Source organism: Penicillium daleae (genome assembly GCF_028827525.1).
Source record: "Penicillium daleae strain IBT 16125 chromosome Unknown utg000002l_segment0_segment0, whole genome shotgun sequence".
NCBI lineage: Eukaryota > Fungi > Ascomycota > Eurotiomycetes > Eurotiales > Aspergillaceae > Penicillium > Penicillium daleae.
Genome location: NW_026623150.1, coordinates 1,086,077 through 1,101,687, shown reverse-complemented (window position 1 = coordinate 1,101,687; position 15,611 = coordinate 1,086,077). Strand labels below are relative to the sequence as shown.

The following is a 15,611-nucleotide window of genomic DNA, read 5'->3' as shown; positions in this document are numbered from 1 at the left end:
GTAACTATCTCTCGGATCAGATAATGTATATCCAGTTTCCCCAAGTCCAGAATGGCTAATGTAAAACTACTACGGTTGTCCTCCTCGCGGTATTCCCTCGCGGTATCCCTTACCTTACGGTAGTCCATGGCTGAAGCGAAGAACCCGAGAGAGAAAAACAGCCAGAAAACAGATATTCTATACAAGTGGCATGAATAAGTTCAATATACCTACATAATGCCTTGGCTGTTTACGGGTCCGTTAATCAGTCGATCAGTCGATCAATCAACGCTGGCCGATTGGCATTGGAGGCCGCTTGCGGTGGGGGGTCACGTGGATCGCCCCCTTTGCAGACCGAAGCAACAAACACGTCGTTTTTTCTCGCCGCCATCCAGGTCGTGTCTTTCCTCGTTCTGCCTTCTTTTTTTCTGCATTAACGATTCTAATATACTTCTTGATTACATTCCCCTTACATTTGGCCACCGGACTTGCGCCTAGAGTGCTTCATTCGAGGCCATTGCCGATTCCTTACCACGTCCGCAGCCGTTTTTAGACACTCGTGTCCTTCCATTTCTCACCTACAATTCCAACTTATACCTTCTCTCGACCGAACGGTCGCCAATTCCCCATCTTTTCTGCAATAATTGACTGACGACTATTTCTGAGTCATTCCTTTTCGCGGTAGTGACCGCTAATCCTCACAATGAAGATACAACTCTCCCCATCCTTGATCTTTCTTCTCCTTCCCGCTCTGGCAACTGCGGTGGCAGACCTCAAACCAAGTGCCCTCTCCAGCGCGTCATCCGATTTGAACTCCCGCTATGTTGAACCCGAGTCGATCGCGTCCACCAATACTGTCAAAGGGTCGCTGGACGCCCCGGTAGACGGCAAGGATGGCAGGCCACATGCCGGCCCGTGGGTGGAAACCAATGCGGAGCGGGATCGCAAGAGCAACAAAGGCAGTGACGATATAGATCTGGTCTCAACGAAGTACGACCTCAAAATAACTTCGTCGGAGCACCTCGGCACTGGAGAGGGGCAAATCATCCCGCACTCCAACGGTGGTGTGATGGATGATCCAGATCGGGCTGGCCCCAAAGCAGGCACTAGAGGCACCGAGGGAGGTGTATCGGAGAAGGGGAAGGACAGCCACTTCAATGCCGAGAAAGTGCCTGGAAGTCCCAAGGAGGCTCCTCCTTTGCCGCATAGCGAGAAGCAGAAACAGCCTGATAGTGATGCGATCGTGGGAAGTGGCGGTCGCACCGCCGATGATGCTGGAACACTTGGAATGCTGGAGGTAAGATCTATTGCGCTACCTATTCACGGGCTCTGTGGCAGCCATAGCTAATTTTTTCTCCTCTAGAAACCGGCCGATCTCCCTTCCAAGCCCCACGATATCCCCCACCCCAAGTCCCCCTCTCAAGCTAAGGATGATCCTCTAGCTATAGAGCATGACTCTGCTGGCTCGGGGTCATACTCCGGCTCATCTACCTACGACAAAACATCGACTCAAGTCCCCTCGGATGACGGCGATGGTTTGCACTCTCTGATCTTTGCGTTCACCATGATCATCGTCTCCGAGATTGGCGACAAGACCTTCCTTGTCGCGGCACTCATGGCGATGAGACACCCCCGATTGGTTGTGTTCTCCTCTGCCTTCTGTGCTTTGTTTGTCATGACTGTTCTGTCCGCTGTTCTCGGCCACGCCGTTCCTACTCTGATCCCGAAGTCGCTCACGAAACTGATGGCGGCTGTCCTTTTCCTGGTTTTCGGCGTGAAGATGTTGAAGGAAGGTCGTGAGATGTCCCCGGATGAGGGTGTTGGAGAGGAAATGCGCGAGGTCGAGATGGAGCTAGAGGAGAAGGAGCAGGAGCAGCGACGTATGGGCCGTCGTCGCTCCTCGATTACTCCGCACTCCCTCGAGGCCGGCCGTGCTGGCGGCCGCCCCAAGTCGCGCGGCTCTACTAACCGCCTGCCTTCCCCTCCGGAAAGTATCTCCTCGTCTTCCTCGCGTGGCTCGTCGCCCCACCCTCGCCAGCGTTTGAACAACATGATGGTTGGTGTTAGCAATCTCTTCTCTCTTCTCCTCAGCCCAGCATGGGTACAGACATTTGTCATGACCTTCCTCGGCGAATGGGGTGACCGTAGCCAGATCGCCACTATCGCCATGGCTGCTGGCCAAGACTACTGGTGGGTGACCGTTGGCGCGATTACCGGCCATGCCATTTGCACGGCCGCGGCTGTCATCGGTGGCCGAGCTATCGCCGGCCGTGTCAGCATGCGTGTCGGTAAGTTCTCAAATGAGTGTCCTGTTTTGTTTCTCCGAAATTCTAACCCTTATAACACAGTGACTCTTGGCGGTGCCACGGCTTTCCTCATCTTCGGCATTATTTACTTCATAGAGGCTATGTACTAAAGCCACAGCATTTGGGCGGTTGAATTTTCTACGTCCCTTGTTTTTCTCGAGTTTGGGCGTTTTACATCGGTGTAAAGTCGGACATGTCTTGTGAGAATATTTCAATACTAATGATATAATATAGCATGGTTTGCCAGAGGTCTGTCCTTGTAAATCATCTAAAGTTTGTCATGTACATTTGTAGTTCTCATGAGTCGTTTCCCAACGAAGATGGGCATAAAAGACACAGTTCATCACGAAGAGCCCTATGGCCCCAGAAAACGCGTCTGTTTGCTACAACCTAGCCTCGCTGAAGCAATTTTGTGTCGAATGACCTGTTGAATATACTACAGAGGAGCTGCAGATATAAATTGAATCATGTCTGGTCTAGAAAGGCCAGCATGGCTTGACAGACCAAGAACAGAAAACTTGTAGTGTACAACGGTAAGCGAGGTTATCTTGAGCCTGGTTCTATGCAGAGACGTGGCGCGAATTTCCGCCGTTGTAGATTGTCGATAAATCCATCAGATTGTCGGGCATTGTTCTACAGTATTAAGAGTCGTAGATTACAAATACCGTATCTGCAGGCGCTTGAAATAGGAGCCAATAGAGAGTAGAACAAGCAATCGCGCAGGAAATGGGTTTGCAGCTATTTGACTCTCTTGCAAGCCCGGGTCCATTCGAGCTGATACAGGTCTAAGGTTGCTGGCCTATCCAGGTCTTACTGACTGATATGATAAACATCCCACCAGGATGTCGAAAGACCGCTGAACTTGGAGCTTATCGAATGGCTTTCCAAGTCAACGTACCCGTGGAATTACATAAGCCGTATGTCTGCCTGAAGATATTTCGTAAGGTTTGGGGGGGTTAGGGTTTGTGCCTGAAATTTCAAACCGCTACCAACACGTTAAAGCTTGATGAAACAGCTAGGAATTAACCATAAAGGGTCAGATAATGAAGATGGGTCATTATTTTAGATTTTGAGTAATAATAAGCATGGATTTTGACTCGAAATGTCGATCGAAAGTAATGAATGCCTGACAGGTTTAGGGTTTGTGGGGCCTTGTTGCCTGAGTGCTGAGGTGCCAAGGTGTCACTGCCATCCGAAAATGGATTAGCTTATACGGAACATCTATCCTCCGAATCCGTCGCGTCAATAAGCCCAACAACCCTAGTGCCCACGCCAAACAATCTTCCCCCGACACCATCCTCGCGTCAGAATCACTTTTCGCCTTCCCACACATGGTAAAAAGCATCCAGTAACTGCTGAGAACGACTTGATTGTTCTGAGCACCTCAGTGACGCGTGTGAGTCCCAATATCAACAAACGCGTGACAGCGACTTCACCGCCTGCGCCTAGGTACACGCAGCTGAGTACACACCGCCCGCATGGCCACCCCCCAGCGGCGAGTGACTCGGAGTCAGAGTCGGGAACTCGATGATCCGAACTATGGAAAACAATCTTCTAAGACAGCCCAGCGACATGGGGTTCAGGGTAGGGCCCAAGTGAAACGTGAGTGCTATATGGTTTACTCCTTCCTGACATCGGAGCCCAGACAAGTCAACCATGTATATGGTCGACCTTGTTATGATTGGCCCTCGTGTTTTGCGGGCCGCCGTATCCCCAGTTTGATACACTGCAATGACAACCAGCTCTGTACCTTGAGCTCGTTCAGCCCATGACTTGCTACTCTTAATTCGTCTTTGCACTCGCCCGTTTCAATTTCATTTCAAGAAGGTACAACGTTCTAACTTGTGCAGATCTACCCCCGGTGATTGAACAATCTCCCATCAGCTCCCATCAAACTCCAACGTCACGGTTGAGCTCCTCGGCAGTGCCAGATACACCAGCCCACGAGGAAGGGAGTACCAACATCTCCGGCACGACCTTTTTGGCTCATGACTCGGACCATGCCTCGGACTCTGAGGATGGCGGTGTCGATGCTATCGACATGGCCGATGAACTGCCAGATCTCCAACAAGCGTCCACACGCCTGCTAGAGCTAGTGGGCACAAGCTCGTCTGATGCTAAGGGCATCTGTGAGGTTGCAAAGCGTATTTCAAACCCTGCTCATGCCGACAATAAGCGATTCAAGCGTGTCTACAAGAAGCTCGCGGATAGCATGAAGGTTTTCACCAGCGAAAGCTACATAGACGCAGCCAGTGTGTCTGGCTTGATTCCATCTGTCAGAACCGAGGACTCTCCCGAGCCATGGGATCCACGGCCGTACCTTTACCGAGCAAATTGTGCTTGGTTGGCACTGACCACACTTTCCGCCGCGATCGGCTCCCAAACACAGGTGCAAGCAATCGAGAATCTCGATAGACAATTCCCGGCTCCTTTCATGAGGCAAATGCTCCGGCCTAAACAAAAACTGACTGGTGGCGCAAGCTGCGCACTGAGGGCCACTGTTGATCTGGCTCTTGAGATTCGAACGCAGTTCTTCATCGCAGAACTTGAGAAACGTCAAAGCGAGAAAGGGTTCAATCCTCAAACCATCCTGAAAATTGTTTTTTACCACGACCTTGCGCTGGATGATTCAAACGACCCATCCCCTGACCCTGGCTCTCTTCGGGGGTTCAACCTTCCCGGGACCTTTGAAGATGAGAATGGCTGTCTTCCCGATAGTATGCATGACGAGGTTAGTGTACGGATCGATGAGCTGGAGACTTCTCTCTTCGATGACGACGACAATTTCAATCTGAAGGGTCTGAAGACAATCTTTAGCTGGCGCCGGTTCTGTCTGCGTGTTGCACGCTTCGTCCAGCTACGAGAGCAGGAGTTCAAGGCCACGATCGCCTCTCAGCCCAAGATCGAGGATGTGCAAGTCTTGGTAATAAAAGCGATCAATCGTCGGGCGGACTCAAATGCTGCCGGATCACCAGACCGTTCAATGCCTGTAGAATCTGATCATGAAGAACCTTCCGCCACATTGAATGAAGGGTCAGGCGAGGAGTTGGAAGACAGGAGAGCCGAACACGACGAAAGCCCCGGTGAAGGGCCAGCTTATCCAGAAGGCAATAATGAAGAACCAGCCCCTCAAGAAGCAGAGTCTGCAAGGCCAGCTCCTGAAGAGCCAGCACCGAAGCCGTCACCCCAGCGAGTTCCAAGTAGGCGGAAATCCGCCAAAGGGTATGTTTACGATTCGAATCCTTGTCTCTGCCATTGCTGACCTTTTTTCCTAGTATTTGGCGTACCGCTGATGCCATGGACTTCCTTGCGAAGACCCTTAACATCGGGCGTCAGACAGACTTGGCTTCATTGGAATCACAGCCCATCACTGCTGGAAAAGGAAAAGCGGCTGTCCTCCCAGATTCCCCTCGGGGCATGAGCGTAACTGCAGATCGCGACGAAATCGCAGGAACTCCCGAGCCCGAGTCTTCCCCTCATCGGCCGACGTCCCCCCAACACATAGGTTCAGCTACACGGGATGATGAACCTGCCTTTAATCCGATTGATGACGATCTGGTATTTGATCAACCAGGTGAAGCGGTCATGTCTGCCAGCCCCCGCGGCTCTGAGCGAATTAACAGAGTCAGCCACTACCCGGGTCGATTCTTTGATAGTCCATCGGCGGCTCGGGCGAAGCCTTCATCCCCGCGTCGTTCTATCTTTGATCGGCAGGCGAATGCCTCGAGGGTCGTTTTCTCACCCGGGGTTTCTGAGGAGTCTCAAAGTGCAGAGAGACCACGTGAGCCAGCCAAGCAAACGACCATGCCACCACCTCCTACGAGTCAGGGACCATCTCGCAAGCGCGGCCGTGGCGACTCAGACGACGAGGCGAGTGATGATGACGATGACTTTGATCGGGATACCCGCAGCCATAACATCTCCCAACGCAGAGCCCAGATTCCCGAACGAGCACGTCCAACTGAAAAGCGGCAGCGCGTCACCAATGAGGACTCTAGCCCGGCAGAACAGCTACTTGATGATTTGGCCGCCAGCCAACAACAGCTCCAGGAGGCAAGACCAGAGGCTCCAAGTCCCACCACGGCTCGCCGCGAGTCTCGTTGGCATGCGGAGAATTCTGTCTCCCGTCCTTCACCTCAGCCACCTATCATCTCGATTACTGGCCACGCCAGTCGGAGAAGGTGGAGCCCAGAAGAAGATGAACGCCTTATCATGCTTGTTGCGCGGCACGGCACTCAATGGGCGGCCATCCAGCGACAGGATTCAATTTGTCCTGCCTCTGATGGGGGGCCTCAGCTCACTGGTCGAACCCAAGTTAATATGAAGGACCGCGCACGGAATATCAAGCAAAAATACCTTAGGTACTATTACCCAGATTGCTCACTTGCCATGATTCTAGCTAACATAGTCACCAATAGGAGCGGTCAACCATTACCACTCAATTTCGACCGCGTCACGGGCTGATTTGGTTTAATTCCGGATCGCTTCAATTTGGCCTCTGCCGAGTTCACGTTTTTGATGTGTCGGAGTAATGATGTTGCTGTCGATCATTTTGTTCTTTCCTCTATTTTTCGCTCGTATACCCTTTCAACGTTCCCAGCGGCTTATGCACATATTTTTTTTTTCGCTTTCAATGTTGATACTTTGAGTTTCCTATTGCACATATATAACATTTTCATTACCCGCTGAGTTCAGGCTTAATCACCACATAATCAATCAAGCCGAGACCTGCGATCCGAACCAATTTCCTTGAAGTATTGTAACAACTTGCGTATACAAATCCCAGATCAATCTGGTGGTATGATCCCCACTTATCTTCTCCCATTGATTTTTCCTGATTCAATATAGCAACAGGAAACGATATCGAAGGCGAGTTCAAGCATGCAAGAAGATTATTGCGTGCTGTTTCCAAGAATGGTCAACTCGTTTCATCGACTGTGATCGATGCTGCCCAAGCGCGGGTTGTGGAAAGGCTCAAGTCCTCGTGAACCCTGTCAAAAAGGTGCTTTCGCAAGCTTCAAGGCAATCTCTTCGAGGCTTATTCTAATATCTCATATCAGATTTGAGGTGACAGATCTGAGCTTACAAAGGGGGCGTGGGAGGGAAATTCTAAAAAAATATCGATGAATATCAGTCCGCCTCGGATCTACACAATGATGCCGATATGCTGGCTACTGATAAGGAAGGTGATCTTGACGGGGTTATAAGTAGATGTGAGGCTTTCTCCGGTATGAATTTGATCCAGACTGGTTTATCGTGTATTCCGGTTTCCGAGAATTTTCATATTCGAGAATTGATTTTGAATTAAGTATCTGATGCCGAAGGATATCGAAGTCCATTCGAGGCAGTCTATTATTCGACTGGGGTTAGAAACGGAGGTATAAGCCCAATTAATCACCAAAGCAGCCATCCCACAACCATCTGGAGGCCCGCCCGCGGGTTGCACTGAGCCGTCAGTGCCTAATAAGCGATATTTCCATCACCGAAAAGACATACAAGGGAATCATTGAGTATTCAGTACAAGGGGTTGGAAACGGTACAAATGAAAATCCAAATCTCCGCCCTTTACAGGAGCAGACCCAGACCAGCAACTAGCAATCCAGCCATCGATGACCCGCCGCGCAGAGAGACAGCAGCGTTGCTAGTAGGTGAGGCCGAGGCGCTGGAGCTAGCGGCCGTGGCAGCTGCAGAGCTAGATGCTTCGCCGCTGACACCAGCCTTCGTGATCATGGCACCCGGTGCCGTCAGGATACTCGTCGGGACGGTGGTGGGGTTAACGTTTGTCGCAGCAACAATGATACCACCCGCAGCGGTGGCAGCGGTTGGTGTCGTCGCTGCGCCGCCATCAGACTCGGAGACGACATATTGGCCGGTACTGAGGACCATGTAGACGTCGTCGCCGCCACCTATTACGAGGAAGTGATTAGCCTTGTGGTAAAAATACTTGTACGTATGTGGATCTGCCACACGCAATGTCATGGAGAAACTTACAATAGTCCGTGGGATATCCGGGACAGGCCGTGTTGCACTTATCATCGCTGACCTTGGCCGAGTCTGGTGGCACGGCATTACTGCAGGCGCAGTGGTTGCCCTTGCTCAGGACGGCAATCTTGTATCCACCCTTGGAGCACGAGTTCAGGCATGCGCCATAGGCCTGGTAGCTGTTGGTGGAGTCGCCCTTTAGATCGGGGACATCGGAATAGCAGCCAAGCTTGGTGTAGGCGGAGGATGCGCTCACGAAGGCTGGCAGCGCAAGGGCGAGAGTAGCGAGGATGTGCTGTGTGCGCATAGTGGCGATTGAAGGGACAAGTTTGAGTGAGAAAAAATTGGAATCAACGTCGCGTGTGTATTTTCCTTCTCGGTGAAGGTGTGGGGATCAATGCTCGGATAGACTAGTGACGAGCTTGGAGGTTGGTCTTTGAGAGAGTCGCATACAGAGGAATGTCGAGGATAGATGGAGAGCAAGTTAATAATGAAGGACGCAGTGAAAGTGCGAAACCAACAACGAGCGAGAGTTGGTAATCCGAAATAAACACACGAGAGACAGAAAAGGGTCCGAATTGTTTCACTTAAGAGACTGCAATCCGGCGCTGACAGATTCGTTCATTTGGCCCCCGGGGAACCCTCCAAGGGTCCATTATTTTTATGGAGACCAGCATGATAACCAGAGAACGATGTCATTGCGAACCCGCGCAATCAACTCTGAAACACTAACCGGGTGCTCTATTGAACTCTGCGCCGACGGCTCATTGGCCGTGGTGGCGTTGATCGCTCCGATCGACATCCCCAGAGTGGACGAGTGGATGGGGATGTCGTTGGTTTCGAGTAGCATCTTGGCAGGGACTTGACGGGTTCCCCTGACAAGTCATCATCATTGGTTCAACCTGAAACCCCGTCAGAAGCTCCCAACCTCCGGAGAGGGTCCCTTTACCACTGGAAGCTGTTTGTGCGTTCGTTTGGTTCGGGGAGGGTGGCGCAGTGTGGGGATTTCGAGGTGTTGCATTTTTGAGCTTCACCTCCTGGCCTCCTCCTGTATTGGCAGCCCTGTTGATGATCGGCCAGTCAAGGAGCTCCGAAGGGGTTCATTATTAGATGACTAGTAGCGCAGGAAAAAAAGCCCCTTGACGCTTGTTACCAAACCCATGGGTGTTCAGTAGGGCTATCATGAGTCAATGGCGCTCTCAAGAGAGATTTGAATGATGATTCGTTGGAACCAGCCTCGGTTCAAACCCTGGGACAAGCCCTGGTTCCTGAGGATCCACGTTGTTTTCTTCGCTTCTTCCGCTTGGTTCCACTGGTTGGGCACGGCTTGGCCGTTGCTTCTCCATTTCGGGCTGTGCCGAGTCAGCCCATGCTGTGCCCTGCCTGAAAGGTCAGCCAAAGATGTTCTTTGCGACACAATCTGAACTGGAAGTTAGAAGACTGCAAAACGAGGCGAACTTCCACGATGATCTCACATATCTTCGTATCCTCTTGCCGACCACGTCGGCAAACCTCCAACGAGATCGCTTCCTGTTGCGGTAAAAACGCGGCTGAGCCCGCTCGGCCGAGGGAAAAGCGTGAGGGGGAAAGATAAGACGAAGAGGAGAAAGAGGACGATAAAAACGATATGCAAGCTAACATAACGCCATCGCTCGACTCTGCTCGCCTGGATCTTCAACTACTCTCCAAGAGTTGGCCGAGTCTGGTGAACACTCCAACAGATAAATTCAGTGCTTAATTGACAATCATGAAAGGACTGGCTCTCCTCGGACTGGCCTCGGTGCCATCTGCACTGGCATTGGGCATCCCCGCCCAACAAGTGCTGCTTCCTGGCAGCATCGCCCACGGACTCGAAGCCCTCGTGCCCTCTGCTCGCGAGACTTGTCCACAGGCACCCAAAGTAGCCTCTCCCAATGACGGACTCCATTCATCCTTGACCTTCTTGAAAGATGAGGCCTTTCGTGCCCGCCAGGCCAAGCGGTTATCACGGGCGGTGCAGGTGCCCACCACCGTTGGCGACTTCGCAACGGACCCATACGACGAGTCCTTTGAGCCCATCGTAGAATTCCAAGCACTATTGGAAGAACTCTTCCCTCTGGTGTAAGCAATCAGCCCACCAAATCAGACTAAACTATCCCATAAGAGCAGCGAGACTAATCCAATACCCCAACCAGTCACGCCAAGGCAAAGGTCGAGCATATCAACCGACTCGGCCTGGTCTTCACGCTTCAGGGTGCCGATACCACCCGCAAGCCCATTCTGTTCATGGCACACCAAGACGTCGTCCCCATTGACGATCCCTCCGACTGGACGCACCCGCCCTTCGCGGGCGTTTTCGACGGCGAGTGGATCTGGGGCCGTGGCTCGAGCGATTGCAAGAATGTCCTGATCGGACTGCTGTCCATCGTCGAGGATCTCCTCTCGCAAAAATGGAAGCCCCAGCGCACTGTCTTGTTAGCCTTTGGCTTTGACGAGGAGTCGCACGGTTTCTTGGGTGCTGGTTCAATTGCTGCAGCTCTCGAGGAGCGATACGGCAAGGATAGTTTCGAGTTCATCCTAGATGAGGGTGGTATGGGTCTGCAGAACCTCGGTGATGACAATGAGATTCTGTATGCCCTGCCCGGTGTCGGTGAGAAGGGCAGTCTCGATCTCGTCCTGGAACTCGCCGTCCCCGGAGGCCACAGCTCTGTTCCACCCGCACACACGGGCATTGGCATGATGGCCGAGATCATCTACGAGCTGGAGCGACAGGAGCTCTTCTCACCTCGTCTGGACCCATCGCACCCTTCGTACGGTATGCTCGAGTGCCAGGCCCGATACTCGCCCAACTTCGTCGAGTCCTGGCTCTCCGACAAACTGGCCGAGGGCGACGCCGAATCCCTCGGTGAAGCAGTAGCCTCATCTCGCGGTCCCGCCGTCCGCTACACCCTGCAAACCTCCCAAGCCGCCGACCTCATCAACGGCGGCGTCAAGACAAACGCTCTGCCAGAGAAAATCTCCGCTGTCGTAAACTACCGCGTGGCACTGCACATGACACCCGACCAACTCCGCGAGCGCGCCGTCCGTATCATCCGCCCCATCGCCGCCGCTCACAACATCACCCTACACATCGACTTCCCCGGCGTCGCCAACACAGCCGACGAATTCGGCGGATCCGGCGACCGCACCCTCACTCTATCCCCGCTCATGGAGGCCCTGAGCCCCGCGCCCATCTCCCCAACCGACCCGCTGACATCCAAGACCTGGGCGCGATTCTCCGGCGTGGCGCGCAGCGTCTTCGAGTCGCACTCTAACCCGTTGAGTTCCAAGACTGGCTCTGAGTCTGAATCTACACCGACAGTCGTCGTCACGGGTGATATTATGACTGGTAACACCGATACGCGCTTCTACTGGTCTCTCTCGGAGAATATCTACCGGTGGAGCCCGTCGCGCCAGGGTGGGACCCTGAACATCCACACTGTGGATGAGCGGATCCGTTTGGATGTGCATCTGGAGGGTATGATGCTGTACTATGGTAAGCTTATTTCTCTCATCAGTCTCGATTCTAGGCAGGCTTTTTCGTTAACAATGTTTCGTGGCTAGATCTCATCCGCTCCTTTGATAATTGGGACGAGGAGTCTGCGTAAAAAGTGACCATTTTCGGTGTATTCACTTGACTATTGAGTCATCTTGTGAATATTGGTCACCGTATATATGTCATGATCATTTCATTGCAATATAGAAAGACTTGCGGAATCGACGCTGGTCAAATTTGGCCTACTTGGTGATAGGTTCCATGTCCCTATCGTGACAAGCTAGAACCCCAAGAAGCCATGGTCGGTTCAGGGAATTTGATAAAGCTATTTTGGACTATCATGCAACCAGAATGAACTACATAACAACACCATAGGAAATGAACAAGCCCATGAATCATATCATAGATTTATCATTTCTCATAGCTTTCATCTCGAGCTTTCCCACGCATCCCAATATCGGACGAATCACATGTCTTCATCGCGATGGTACCAGTTACATTATTGTTACAGAGTCATAACAATGAAAAGGGCTTGATTGGAACGAAGCGAAAGGTAGGTAGGTACGTTGGGTATACACAAACCCTCACAACCTTATCTCCAACCCACCTTCACCATGCAAGGCATCGACACAGAAAAAATGCAACTCAGGACCATCAACACACGCACAACAGCACTATAGATGGGTATCAGGGCGCGAAGCAACAGAATCACACGCTTGTAACACCACAGCACAGCGAGTGGATGACGCCCAACGCGTCATAGTTCAACCTCCTTGGGCTCATAGTCTCAGGGAAGCTTGAAAATGAAACAAGCCAGCTAGACAAACGAGTGCTGCTCTCCAGGAGGTTCCAACACGGAGACGGTTTAAAAAGAATATTATATAAGAATGAATTCACAAGAAGCGAAAGCAAGGCCGTTTTACTGGGTGACGAGAAGAGGTGCGAAGGTACCACCCACCACAGGGCGGTCAACGAAGGTGGTTGGCGGGTAACTAAAAATTTGTCAATGGAAGTTCAAGAGGAAGTATTTCGATATGACGTACTTTCCACTTTCCGTGTCATAAAGATCAGTCAGGGGCCGGTTGGTCGGGGTCTCGTTAACCCATGTGGCCAGGGTCTTGATGAACATGTCCCGGGTATCAGCCGAGGCAATAGCCGCTGTAAAGCACTCCCAGTCACCTAGTTCCGCATTAATATCATCTTGGTTCATGGGTAGATATTCCGGGTTTAGACTCACCCTTGGTGTAGGTATGGCGTGTGTCCAGAGGAACACCATACTTGTTAGCGACAGTCGGGTAGAAATCGCTCTGCATCTGGTAGACATATTGGGGTACCAAGTTCAGGCCAAGCTGGGCATCGGCGAACAGGTTGTAAAGCAGACCTGTGAAATGTTTAGCCGACTAACACGGGGAGTGTCTCGTGGGCCTGCAGCTTACCGTGACTGTTCTCATCTCCGTACGACAGAGTAGTGTGGGCCGGGGTCACGTTCTTGTTAATGGCCAGGCTCTGCCATTTGTTGATGTAATTATGGGCAATACTAGAGTAGTTGGCAGCATCGGCCGCGTGACCAGTCTCCTTAGCAATGACGGACATGGCCTGGATACCGATCATTCCCTTCAGGGCCAGGTTGGTTTGGTTGCTAATCCAGTCGGTCAGTTGCCGAAATCATCACAGAAAAGAGGGCCTTTGAGTACTCACGCAAGAGATCCAGCAAAGTCATCGGTAGAGATTTGGTTCGCCGGGTACAGCGCCTCATCAATCAGGTAGTTCACCCACTTCTTGAGAAGAGTGTAATGGGTGTCCAAGAAGTCAGTGTCTCCGGCCTTCTGGGCGTACGCCAAGGTCATAATGATCATGTTTCCGCACTCCTCTAGGGGCATGGCCTCATCATTACCATCGTTATGACCCGTCGCGTTGGGGTAGCTCGAGCCAAGATCGTGCATGGCGTAGCTTTGGGGATAATGACCAGCTTCCTGGTTCTCAAACAGGGGGTCAAGAACTAGCTTCAACAATTCTGGGTTCGAGTACAAAAAGATGGGGTACGCAGGGAAGACAACGTCGACAGTGTTCATGTTTCCATCAGAGGAGATCTCCTTCAGGAACAGATAGGTCTTGCTCTCTGTACCGCAAAGCTGGGTCGCACCGAAAGCTTGTCGGGCTGAAAGGGAAGTAAGCGTGAGATAATCCTCGCCAGCGACAGCCAGAGAGTCCGTCGCAACCTTGCTATCGAATGAGCTTGCCAGAGAACTGGACTCGCTGAAATCATTATGGAAAAATGTAACTGCATCCACATCGGTGTCGAAGTAGCTCTTCCAGAGGGATGGTACAGGGGCATAGCCGGAGGAGCCTTCATATTGAATAGCCTCATCCTGAGTTAATCCCAGGGAGAACAGCGTACCGACGGGGTTCGAATCAACAGTGCCAAGGTTGGATGAGAATCCAAACACGGGCCAGGCATTGTTGATGGCACGGTATTTGGTGTCGGCTCCGTTGGTCAGAGCACCTTTGGACGAGAACTGCCCCCGCACAACGGTATCTTGACCGGACTGGTGGGTCATGTCGTCGGCGGCATCAGTGGACCAGTACCAGTAACCCCATTCAGCTTGCTGATTGATTTCGGAAAACGCAAGCTGGGTCTGTCGGTACACTCTGTGGTATGCAACGCCGTCGGCTGTACCATAGTCCCACTGCGCAGTGGTACTGCGGTCTCCGGAAACCCATTCTAGATCAAGTTAGAAACCTTTTCAACATTTCACTGCTGCAGTCTCTTTTGATTTCTTGTTTGCAAACTCACCCGCAGAGATATCCGCATAGACCTGCACATCATGTTCATTGCCATCCAATGACGACACTTCAACATTCAAGTAGGAGAACACAAGAGATTGGCGCATGAAGTCGTCGGGAGTAATCGGGGACATGAAAGTGATGTTCATCTCAACCTTGCCGCCGACGTCCATGGTGAAGATACTCTTTGTTGATGTATACTCGAAAGCAGTCTGTGTGACAGTGGTCGTGCCGGGCAGACCCATCCAGGTATAGGTAGAGCCGTCAACGCGAATCAAACCACACCATCCAGTGATTTGGTTCCTGTCAATTGTTAGTACTTCTCCACAACCGCGATTTCAATACAATAGAACATACTGCCAGAAAACGGGCCATTCGCCCGCCAGATATCCGCCATTTCCACCATCACTGCCAGCGTTCAACCAGGTGCTCAGGTATGGTGACTTGACAGCCAACGGTAGGGCTGGAGGTCGAGCCGGTGTAAAGGTCGACTGGGCCCCAATAGCGACGACGAAAGACGATACCAACACACTCAGATGCCACAGCTGCATCATGCCGGTAGTTCAAGGAAAACGAAAAAAATAAAATAAAATAAAACAAAACAAAGGATTGGACGGGATCGAAACGATCAACCCAGGAGCATCTGCTCGATGCAAGAATACAATTGTCAACTAAAATCTTGAACTGAAGGATAGAAGAAGCAGCAAAAAAAGGAAAGTCGAGAGTCCAGAGGAAGGAGAGACAAGAGAGCTACCAAGATAAGCTAGACTGTGGACTGGCTTTGACGGAGGGGGTCGCGAGGAAAAGATCGACGTTGTGTTTACTGGAATGTCAGGGACATTTTTATAGTCGAGCCCTTAAATCAACGAGACCAGGAGGAGAGGGGGTCGCGCCCAGCAAAACCAATCCGGGCCCACATGCCAGAATGCTCCCTCCACAGCCAGAATCGAGATTGGGTTTTAGCGTGTGGAAGATGGGGATTGCATCGAGCAGCAGACCTGCATGTGTTCAGCGAAAGTTCCGAGCGAGCACGTCGGCTGATCATC

General features: G+C 51.8%; 5 protein-coding genes across 5 annotated transcripts; 3 read left to right on the top strand and 2 right to left on the bottom strand.

Annotated features, from left to right (window-relative positions):
• Positions 1-682: 682 nt before the first annotated feature.
• N7458_001429 (TMEM165/GDT1 family protein) lies at positions 683-2,395 on the top strand (the record flags this gene model as incomplete). Its single annotated transcript, XM_056904812.1, has 2 exons — positions 683-1,276; positions 1,343-2,395. The coding sequence occupies 2 exons, from the start codon at positions 683-685 to the stop codon at positions 2,393-2,395; spliced, it is 1,647 nt and encodes a 548-aa protein (XP_056768919.1).
• A 1,368-nt stretch (positions 2,396-3,763) lies between these two features.
• N7458_001428 (telomere repeat binding factor family protein) lies at positions 3,764-6,749 on the top strand (the record flags this gene model as incomplete). The annotated part of the gene is made up of 4 exons (XM_056904811.1): positions 3,764-3,887; positions 4,136-5,507; positions 5,561-6,646; positions 6,704-6,749. The coding sequence occupies 4 exons, from the start codon at positions 3,764-3,766 to the stop codon at positions 6,747-6,749; spliced, it is 2,628 nt and encodes an 875-aa protein (XP_056768918.1).
• Positions 6,750-7,850: 1,101 nt separating this feature from the next.
• Positions 7,851-8,574, bottom strand: N7458_001427 (WSC domain-containing protein; the record flags this gene model as incomplete). Its single annotated transcript, XM_056904810.1, has 2 exons — positions 7,851-8,191; positions 8,277-8,574. The coding sequence occupies 2 exons, from the start codon at positions 8,572-8,574 to the stop codon at positions 7,851-7,853; spliced, it is 639 nt and encodes a 212-aa protein (XP_056768917.1).
• A 1,440-nt stretch (positions 8,575-10,014) lies between these two features.
• cps1 (Gly-Xaa carboxypeptidase) lies at positions 10,015-11,893 on the top strand (the record flags this gene model as incomplete). The annotated part of the gene is made up of 3 exons (XM_056904809.1): positions 10,015-10,367; positions 10,442-11,781; positions 11,850-11,893. The coding sequence occupies 3 exons, from the start codon at positions 10,015-10,017 to the stop codon at positions 11,891-11,893; spliced, it is 1,737 nt and encodes a 578-aa protein (XP_056768916.1).
• An 807-nt stretch (positions 11,894-12,700) lies between these two features.
• Positions 12,701-15,116, bottom strand: gta1 (glutaminase GtaA; the record flags this gene model as incomplete). Its single annotated transcript, XM_056904808.1, has 7 exons — positions 12,701-12,773; positions 12,825-12,960; positions 13,019-13,162; positions 13,218-13,420; positions 13,480-14,503; positions 14,576-14,868; positions 14,923-15,116. 7 exons carry the CDS (start codon positions 15,114-15,116, stop codon positions 12,701-12,703), a joined length of 2,067 nt encoding a protein of 688 aa, XP_056768915.1.
• Positions 15,117-15,611: the final 495 nt, after the last annotated feature.